At 41.6% G+C, this 9,461-nt stretch overlaps 1 protein-coding gene across 2 annotated transcripts; it reads left to right on the top strand.

Annotated features, from left to right (window-relative positions):
• Positions 1-2,999: 2,999 nt before the first annotated feature.
• LOC129582564 (uncharacterized) lies at positions 3,000-6,096 on the top strand. 2 transcript variants are annotated; one of them, XM_055474090.1, is made up of 6 exons: positions 3,000-3,453; positions 3,998-4,140; positions 4,826-5,049; positions 5,136-5,379; positions 5,536-5,585; positions 5,721-6,096. In XM_055474090.1, the coding sequence occupies exons 1-6, from the start codon at positions 3,410-3,412 to the stop codon at positions 5,847-5,849; spliced, it is 834 nt and encodes a 277-aa protein (XP_055330065.1). In that variant the 5' UTR covers positions 3,000-3,409; the 3' UTR covers positions 5,850-6,096. The 2 variants fall into 2 exon arrangements, with proteins under 2 accessions (XP_055330065.1, XP_055330064.1); XM_055474089.1 differs by having other exon boundaries at positions 3,973-4,140.
• Positions 6,097-9,461: the final 3,365 nt, after the last annotated feature.

The following is a 9,461-nucleotide window of genomic DNA, read 5'->3' as shown; positions in this document are numbered from 1 at the left end:
AGGTCACCAGACTTTCCCTGTAACTTTTGTACTGTACATTACGGAATGCATTCACAGGCTGTGTATTTCCTATATATACGGAAATTATTCGGGATTTGAAAGAGCTCGGATCGGAAATTTTTGGGATTTGCCGCTTCTCTGAATATACTCTGAAGTTAAACACCGCGTTTATTTTGTAAATTGAAAGATACTTTACGAATAAATTCTCGGTATATTAGCTGCGCCAACAGGTAAAGCGGCACCATTACGTACTATAATTAACGCCTTCGAAAAATAACAGGCTGTCAAATACTCAAAGTTTCTGACACAAAGCGAGGTGAGTTTTCACTCCGCACTAATACGTAGCACTAGAAATTTAGGAGAGTAAAAATTAAAATTGCGGAGCAGAACGAAGAAAACTAAATCGACTTTTGTTGATGACACTGCGAAAATGGTCTGTCACGTTTAGCCTTATGTCCTGCTATCACAAGTGGTCTTATTAGCGTGCAGTGGTGCTCAGGAGGCGAACAAATTTACGTAACCAATTACGGTAGATCAAACCTAATCGACCACCTGGCAGCTGGTAGTTGTGACATCCTTAACATGTAAATATACGAGATCTCAAATCAAATTCCATGCATTATAATCGATGCTTGAGCGTTAAGTAAGTTGGATCTCAAACCATACCCGGACTTTAAAGTCCTGTAAAAGTTTCTGTCATGCTTGGAACACGATACCTTCAAAGCAAACTGCGGTAAGCATATCACAGATTCACAGTTGATTAAATTAGCTGGTCAACCTGTTTATCGTCACGTTCGGCAAATCACAGTAGAAAAATTTCTGCAACGACTAACGACGTTACCTGCACAGGTACAACCTCCGCAATACAGACGATTTATTTGCCATGCCATTTGCAGCACACGTAAAGTACATATTGCCGGTTGGATCTTGTCAGACTCTATCGTTTCGATACCGTCATAATTATATACATCAGCTTCATATATACATATACATCAGCTTCAATTAAAAGGGCCGAGATAGCGGCAGACACTAAAGATGAATTATACAAATTCTACTAAAATTTCGGGTGCCTCTTTATGGACATCGGACGTGATCCTTACCGCCGTCTGCAGTATCTTAGTATTCATTTTAAACTCCTCATTAGCCTTAGCCTTTTTGCTCCGACCAGCGTACCGCTCATCCTTTACCGCGTATCTCGTGGCGCTGCTGCTGTCCAACACCGTCTCCAGTATTCACGGCTGCTTGAGCGTCATCAAAAAATGCTATCCGTATTTAATGCTAAGCCATCGTTTGTGCGATTTTCGGCTATATGTTTCCTGGGTGATCACGGGAATTCCGCTAAACCTTCACGTTCTTATAACTTTTAACCGGTTATGGGCCATGGCCTTCCCGGTATCCTACCGTAATCACCATTCCGTCAAAACCTCGTTACTTCTGGTGCTGATGACGATCATTTATGTGCACGTTACGTGTTTGCCGGGTGTGATACTTAATGCCTTATACTATCGTTTACCAGCGGAGAAACACGGCTGCAATATCAACGACATCGATTACTCTATGCGGCAGTGGAATCGCACCGTAATGCTACTGATTTATCTATTCCCGGAGATTTTTATGGCGATCACGTGGATATACTTGTTGTTCATCCAGAGAAGACGTAGTATTAAAATCCGCAATGCTAGCAACAGGATGCGGGCGTTGACGCAGAATGGAACTATTGATGCCGATGAACCCATGAAGCAGCCGGTTAACGACAAGTCGAAGCGCTATAGTAAAGGATTTCTGGTATACTCGGCTTTGACGATTAGTGCGATTGTCTGCTGGACGCCGTACGAAGCGTATTATACGGCGATGGCGTTTGTCGATCTGAGTGAAACGCATAAGCGTTTTGTTAGCGCTTGTCTGGTACTGTATTTAATACAACCGGTTCTCGATCCGATTCTGATTGTACTAACTACCAAGGAGCTGCGTAAAAGCCTTAGATTATCCTAGATAAATGCCTTACGGTAACAGACGGTTTTTATAACTGGCAATCGTAACCGTTATGGGACCCTAACCGACAGTTGTTTACTTATCTACTTTGCTCGGTATCTCTTTAATTGCAGGGTGGTTACTGCACCGCTGCCAGTACGTACGGCTACAAGCTTTTCTTATCAGCTTGTTTGGAAAATCTCTGTATCAGTTTCATTAAGATGTCCTATATCATTCTAATGTACTAACAGATGGGACGGTAGATGTGGTAAACCGCAAAAAGTAAAGAAGCAACAGATGTCACAAGGTTTTGTCACCTTGAAAACTTGCACCGGTTTCACAGTTCACTTTCGCATCACGTATACAAGTGAAATTAGTTGCGGCATAAAACGCTGTTGCACTTGAGCTTTATACTGGATTTTTGGTGCTCGTTTCCCGTACATAAACTCAGCTGTACAATCTGATGGAGCCGCTACAGCACCTTTGAGTACGTATTGCTCTACTGAAAGTAAGATGTGTAGTACACGTTTTGCGGCTAAAACTCGTACGTAAGACAGCTAAGTACTTATCACATCCATAAATTACTTACTAATTACCAAACGATACAAACCAAACCGCTTATTAACGATACGAACATAGCACCGCACAGGCGGCATAGTTACTTTGTTTTTCGTTGCAGAGTACTTTATCTAATTACCGGCACTAATGTTTCATTTTTCACACTTCCCTAAAATCATCGCAACTATAAAGCAGACAGCGATTTCCACAGCAGTAGACTACTATTATAGAGGCGATCTACATAATAGCAGCCAAAATATCCTCTAACTTTGCAGTCGGTCACCGGTGGAGCTGTCCCGGGCTAGATGCTGCGTTTCTTCGTTGGATTTCTATCCTGATCGGCTGACGCAAAAACAGTTACTTTATTTTGATTGTAGTACGAGTACTATTAATTTTCTCGTGTTGCCTGGCACCGATAACTATATGAATGCAGTGGAAACCAATAATGCTATTGTACTTACTTAGTTCTGCCTGTGCAAATTTCAAAATTTCTGAAGTACTAATACTTTCTGTAGGGTAGAATTCTTGCATCAGTTTCATGCGCTATGGGCTGACACAAACACTACCAGCTCTGTATTACAGTACTCCAACTTCAAAAATCGGTGCATCTTCTGACCCTTGAAATTTTGCGTGCACTTTGCCATACTTGCATTTATTTCGCAGTGGTATTCATGTTATTTGTAGTTTTCCAAGGTTGTACTCTGTACTCAAAAAATATTTTGTCCCTAATTGTGTAAAACTCTGACATCGAACCAAATTCATCAGAAACTCGATCCGGCAGAATTAAAGCAGCTTAAACATTTTTCCTATACTTCTAGTTATTATACATGACCGCGTGTGGTACGGCAAGTTTTCTTATCGGAATGTTTCGGGGTGTACCATGCTGTTGTTATATGTTATGGATTCTCGCACTGCAACTACAAGGTAATATCAATCGTATTAATTTTATATTTTTGTAGTTCCTTTTTTTGAAGCAGCCATATATTGCGCAACCTGTGGGGGAAATGTAAGCACAACGATCACGAATTAGCATTTAGCGGTCCATGCATCAGCAGCCGGTAACAAAACCGAAACGCCCGAATGTATATTTTCGGGCCTGATGACTACTAAAATTTAGTAGTCACCGCGCTCGAAAATGATACATTCGGATTTAGATCACTTAATGTTCTAAATCCGATGGAGTGCGGCAACGCCGAGAAACTTTAAGCTGCTCAAATCTCCGCTTTGACCTAAGAGCCTCCGAGACACGGGAAACGAGAACCTACGTGGGAAAAATGTCTTGTCGACCCGAACGTTTGTTATCCGCTACGCGCTACAATGTACGTGGAGTGAGAATTTCTGCCCAATTACAGTAATTGTTTTAGTGTCAACCCACAGAAGCTACAATCGTATTGTACGGCGCGTTGTTTATTTTAAATTGCTAGAACGGCGTTTTTTTTGCAGGAGTAAAATCGCTTGAATGCTATAGGTGCATGCACGACCAGCACCCGTTACCGGATTGGTGCGTGACAAACAGGCATGATGAAGTGGATGCATGTTCTGATACTATTACAACTTGCGTCATTGCGGGCGGGATCCGACAGATACCAGACCGCAAGCCGGTAGCGTTCGGTAAGTTATCTTTATTTTAACTAACATGTGAATCTAAATTGCTAGAAATAAAGCAATATCTCGAGCCTATGAAAAATTCCTTTTTGAAACGCTTCTACCGTAAATCACAGGAAAAACGACAGCTACCAGCGTTCGTTTTGGTATCGCCCATTACCCGATTACTTACATTATATTAAAAGCAGCATATTACCGTTACTATCGAAATATACAATATACCCCCCAGTTATTGGAGGCCCACTCAAGGTGGTCAAATATAAATCCAATCGAGTAGTGATGTACCGTATAACGGCAGCCCTTCTAATAATTCGATTCCTAGGTGGGTAACTTTTATCTCGATTCCTAGTTCGATTCCTAGGTGGGTAACTTTTATCTCATAAAATCAATCCAAAAAAAGTATAAAATTTTCAAAATTAAACAAAAAAATTTTCCAATAGCCAAAACACCAAAAAACTTTAGGGTTAAAGTCTCCTTTAATAATTTTAATAGCTAAAAAGTTTTAATAATAATAATAATAATAATAATAATAATAATAATAATAATAATAATAATAATAATAATAATAATAATAATAATAATAATAATAATAATAATAATAATAATAATAATAATAATAATAATAATAATAATAATAATAATAATAATAATAATAATAATAATGCGTTTACCGATGTATCGTATTTTACAGCGCCAGCAGTGGGCAGATCGTGTTCATTCTCCTCTGACGCTAGAGGCGATACTAAGATTTGGAATACCATGGCGAAAGGGCAGAAGATGCTCTGTTATGAGATTGTGCGCGACGGCATGCCTGGCCCGACGGGTGTGCCGATAACCGATCGCCGATGCATCTGCGCGGAAGACAAATGCAATGAGTTAGGGTGGGACAGATTAATGCAGCAGCCTGTTTTACCGGTACAGTAATGGCATAATATGATTCCATTACACCGCTGCGAAATCCGTAGTTAATACGGTAGTAACGGGCTAGTGTGCTTATGTAGGCGAACTACTCAAACAACGATGTGGTAAAGCCCAAACCAGGGAATTATTCGCTGGCCGCATTACAAGACGTACTGAATTTGAATTTTGCGTCACTTGGCACTGATATCGGCACCGGCGGCAACACCGCCACTGCCACCACAAGCAGTTCGACCGGCAGCATCTCCGGCGTGCCAACAGATGCAACCGAAAATTCTACGGCCGTTTCCGCCAACAACTCAAGCAATGGCGTTGCTAGTACTGCCGGTGACTAAACTTTTTGACCTGTTTCCTAAACGCAGAAGTATCAGTGTTTAATTTGTTTGTTGTTGTTACCTGTTTAAGCAAAATCTGGCTGCTTATCAAAACTTGAAGGCCCAGCGACAGATCAACAAGATAGCTGTTCTGACTTGAACTTTGTAGGTGGGAGCGGATCCAGCACGGGATTGATTGCTGGGATCGCAGCCGGAGTTGTAAGTCGTACTTTCGTTCAGACATATAAGCAGACGTAGTAGGGCTTAATAATCAGTGCTTAATATAACTGTAGCGATTAATTTGAACCCTTTAATGAGTATTTTACGACTGCAGGCTGTTATTACATTGTTCAGGTAATTTTGGCTGCACTAGCCGGAGGTTTGTGGTATTGGTTCAAAATTCGCAAGCGAAAGGACAGTACAAGCAGCGCCGCCACAGAAGCCAGTAATACTGAATCTGGTGACAGTGGCGGAGACGATTAAGTATGCGTTGGACGTTTAAGCCCAGCCTTAATCTGCCAGCAATAATTCCATTCAGATCTGTGTCTTGTGTGTAATTTTGCGGTGTGTAAATTCTTGTTGCTCTTTGATCTGGGAGTTCATTCCTTTCATTCCGTTACATTGCGGCACATCATAAATAATTATTGTTAAAAGTGGTTCACCATTGTTATAAACGTGTTGCGAAAGCTTCCCACTGAAGCAATGGTCCGTACTTCGGTAAAGGCATCGGTGCGTCCCAGTTACGTATGCTTGTGTGACGCGATTTTCGTCGGTTTGACCTTTTCATTGCGTGTGTTTGAGCTTGTTATGCGGCGGTGTTATTTTTCGTAACCCCGCGACGCTAACTGCATTTCCCATAGCAATCGTAGAAGGCTAGCTTTTGGATTCGCAAAGAAAAACGTACGTGTCATACCGGTCACAACTCGGTATGTATTCTTTATTCGGGAAAATTGTCAGTTCAGTTGTGCAACATCCATGCAGTTCCAGCATAAATAACACAGCGGCTAATGTCGAATCGCTACTCGAAATTCGGACCTCATGGAAGCTTATGTTGCAAATAGCTATTTAAGGCGTGTGCATTGTCATTGTGCACACTTTCTAGTCATTATTTCTGCCACACCTATAAAGAAATTTGAGTAACCCAACACGAAGTGACAGGCTTATAATTCTGGAGGCTGATGTACGCAGACACAAGGCCGCTATAACAGCCAGCCATTCGTTGGCTCAGTAAGAGTATCGCCGTAATCCGTGAAATAAAAAGTTCACGAGAATAACGCCACAACGTGTTACTATTGTGTCGTGCTACCGCCAAAATTTCCCTTTGTGCTATCTTCTGCATAATTATACCGAACATTCTCAGCGTGTTAGTTAAGTTCACCTTCAAATTACCTGGAAAATGACTTTTGCTGTTAAGCCGCACTCCAGCATAACACCCACCGGCTTTATCAGCCGGATCTACGGAATCTGTATGACGGTTTTGTGGATAATGGGATTCAGTCAGTTTCCCCAAGAAGTATTCTCCACCGGTCCGTTTGTAACGGCAACCGCTACCGCTTTTGGCGTCGCACAAGCAGCAGCGAATTTAGCCAGCCAAGTATACTATATGACTTTCGACTCCGTACCGTTGACAAAAAACCACAGTTTTAATGACCTAATTAATTACGCGTTCGAAATTGTGTATTCGATCGTTCTGATGTTCGCTTGTCTGATTGGATGGAAGACTGTGCGACCGTCTTACAAGACAGTCAATACCATGACTGCGCAGTTTGCGCATTATATTCCGGCCCGCGTACCGCGCAATACCCTCTTTCTTCTCGGTGTGGCGCTGGCGTTTAACATCACCGGAACCGTATTCGACATAATGCAGAACGATGTCCCTCTGTACAGGGGCGCGGGAACAGCCAGATGCCGCTCCACCAGCTGTTTTGTCTTGATCGCCGTGTATTATGCTTACTGGCGCGTATGTTATTTCTCCAAGATGCTCTTACAAACTTTGATATGGTTCACCATGATAACGCTGACAAGATTGGCTCGTGTTGTTAGCGCTGATGTCGGCGCTGACAAAGACGGTCCAGCCGACACTGTCCTGTCCATTAAGCGCTACGAGTACATTCGACACCATGTTATACAAGTCGGAAAACAGTTTTCCATGTTCAATTTCCTTTATACTCTGCATTATTTTGTCTTATTGCTGACAAGTGCGTACTTTCTTGGCAAGGACTACGCAGAAACTGAGACGATCGATTGGTCCGATTTTTATTATTTTGCCCGCAGTGCGTTTGTTTTGGCAACTATCGCAACGGTATTCGTTACCTGCCACGAAAATGTAAGCGACTAAATACAATATCCTTAACAGCCGTAAGAAAGACTTAGGTTATCAAGCAAGCAAAGCCAAAGCACAAGTATTCCACGTAAAATGGTGACCTTTGTCGCAACAGATGACAGCAATTCTTCCAGTGCTACGCAAACTTAGATCTGAATTTGGGAAGAGCTTCGGAGCAGTAAAATTCCAGCAGCTGGCAGAAAAGGTACAGAGCAACCCTCTTGGCTTTTCCATGGGAGGAGTTACCATTACTTTTGAATTGTGTTTCGAGGTAAGTGATACATAAACAAAATGGCTGGCTCTTTTATTTTGTCTATCTGAGTTGCTAAAAAGGAGGCGCTCTAATCCAAAACTAATAAATAATTTTAACAGGCAGCTGGCATAATATTTGCGAACGTGGTGCTTTTTGCTGAACTCGGGCACGAGAATCGAATGCCGTCTCCTGACTGGTTCCTGGACAGCTTTGAGGCGGTTATGAGAAATCAGTCTGTTGTGTTTTCCTAAAATAAAGAACTGTGGAATCTTTGTCCCTGTGTCACGGCTACGTGCATTTTTTATTTGTGACTATCATTTTCGCCCGGCGCAATAATACGGTAACATGATTGTACTGATGTGATAAGGTTAGGTAAAACAGATCGGAAGACGGGATCAAGTCTGGTAGGTATGTACTGTATGTTCTCAAATTGTGATTGCTTAACTACGTAAGACGTAAAACTGTCACCGGTTACCGGTAAGAATAATCTGCTCGTATTACGTTACCCATGCAGATGCCGGCATTAGCGTGGGTGATTCCGTTTATTTATGTTCTTCAAAACAACTACGAAAACAAATTCAGCATGATGAATGGTAGGTAAGTGATGAATGGTAGGTAGGCTATGTAAGTGGTTGCATGACTTTGCATCTGTCAAGGATAAGAATTTTGAAAGAACATTCAGCACCTATTATTAGTTATCAAAGCTTTTCATTAATTAGGAGTGGAAATTTTAAAACAGATGTTTTCCGTTGAAACTTCAACGAGTTTGCGCAGTCCATCAGCGCCCAGTGGCAGTGGCATGTCCAAATATGTAGTTACAACATACATGTTAGGTCGTTTTGCCGTTTACAGGCTTTTACTGAGCTTCGTAACAAATATGCAAATTTGCTGTTTCTCTGTAGAAAACAAATTAAACCGCGCTGCCGCCAGCACTAACCTTCGTTTATCATGTGTCCCTGCCACGTTTCGGTCAAGCCCTCCAAAAATGAGTGCACTTTCCTCGTTTCCTGTTTTTATCGGTTACAAATGCTACCAGAAAGTTGTGCTCATTATGTTGTGCTTTGCCGGATAAAAAGGCTCAAGTCAGAGCGCATTAATTTTGATCGCTCATCTTAACGTTAGCGTAGCTGTATACCCATTGGGAAATTATTCAGAACGCAAATTAATGCCGGCGGCAATTTTCAAGAACTTTCTATCAACATGCTAATTATAACCTCTTACTCTTTTCTTGCGTATCAGATTGCGAGGTTAACCACCTAACAAGATCCTTTGGCAGGGACATTTATTTTCGAACCTATATATAGTATTGTACATTTTCTGACACAACTCAAAGGAAATTTGAGAAACCTAACACATGACTGGTTGGCGTGGCAGCTGATGCAAATATTTTGTAAGTTTTTTGTTTGGTGAATCACGATTGGCATCATTCGTGGAACTATAACATCACGTCAGTACAGCTAACAACGTCTCGGTATCATGCACTGATGCCTCGGAAACTCTTTCGACTTAGACAATTTTT

This window comes from Paramacrobiotus metropolitanus, unplaced genomic scaffold (genome assembly GCF_019649055.1).
Source record: "Paramacrobiotus metropolitanus isolate TYO unplaced genomic scaffold, Prichtersi_v1.0 Parri_scaffold0000008, whole genome shotgun sequence".
Classification (NCBI taxonomy): domain Eukaryota; kingdom Metazoa; phylum Tardigrada; class Eutardigrada; order Parachela; family Macrobiotidae; genus Paramacrobiotus; species Paramacrobiotus metropolitanus.
Note: the sequence above shows the minus strand (reverse complement) of the source record. Positions and strands in the feature narration are given on the sequence as shown.

Bases quoted from the DNA above. Each gene is read 5' to 3' on its own strand.
- LOC129582564 (XM_055474089.1), top strand. From the start codon at position 3,357: ATGACCGCGTGTGGTACGGCAAGTTTTCTTATCGGAATGTTTCGGGGT. The intron at 4,141-4,825 runs GTAAGTTATCTT...CGTATTTTACAG, and splicing joins CCGCAAGCCGGTAGCGTTCG to CGCCAGCAGTGGGCAGATCG. The intron at 5,050-5,135 runs GTACAGTAATGG...GTGCTTATGTAG, and splicing joins TGCAGCAGCCTGTTTTACCG to GCGAACTACTCAAACAACGA.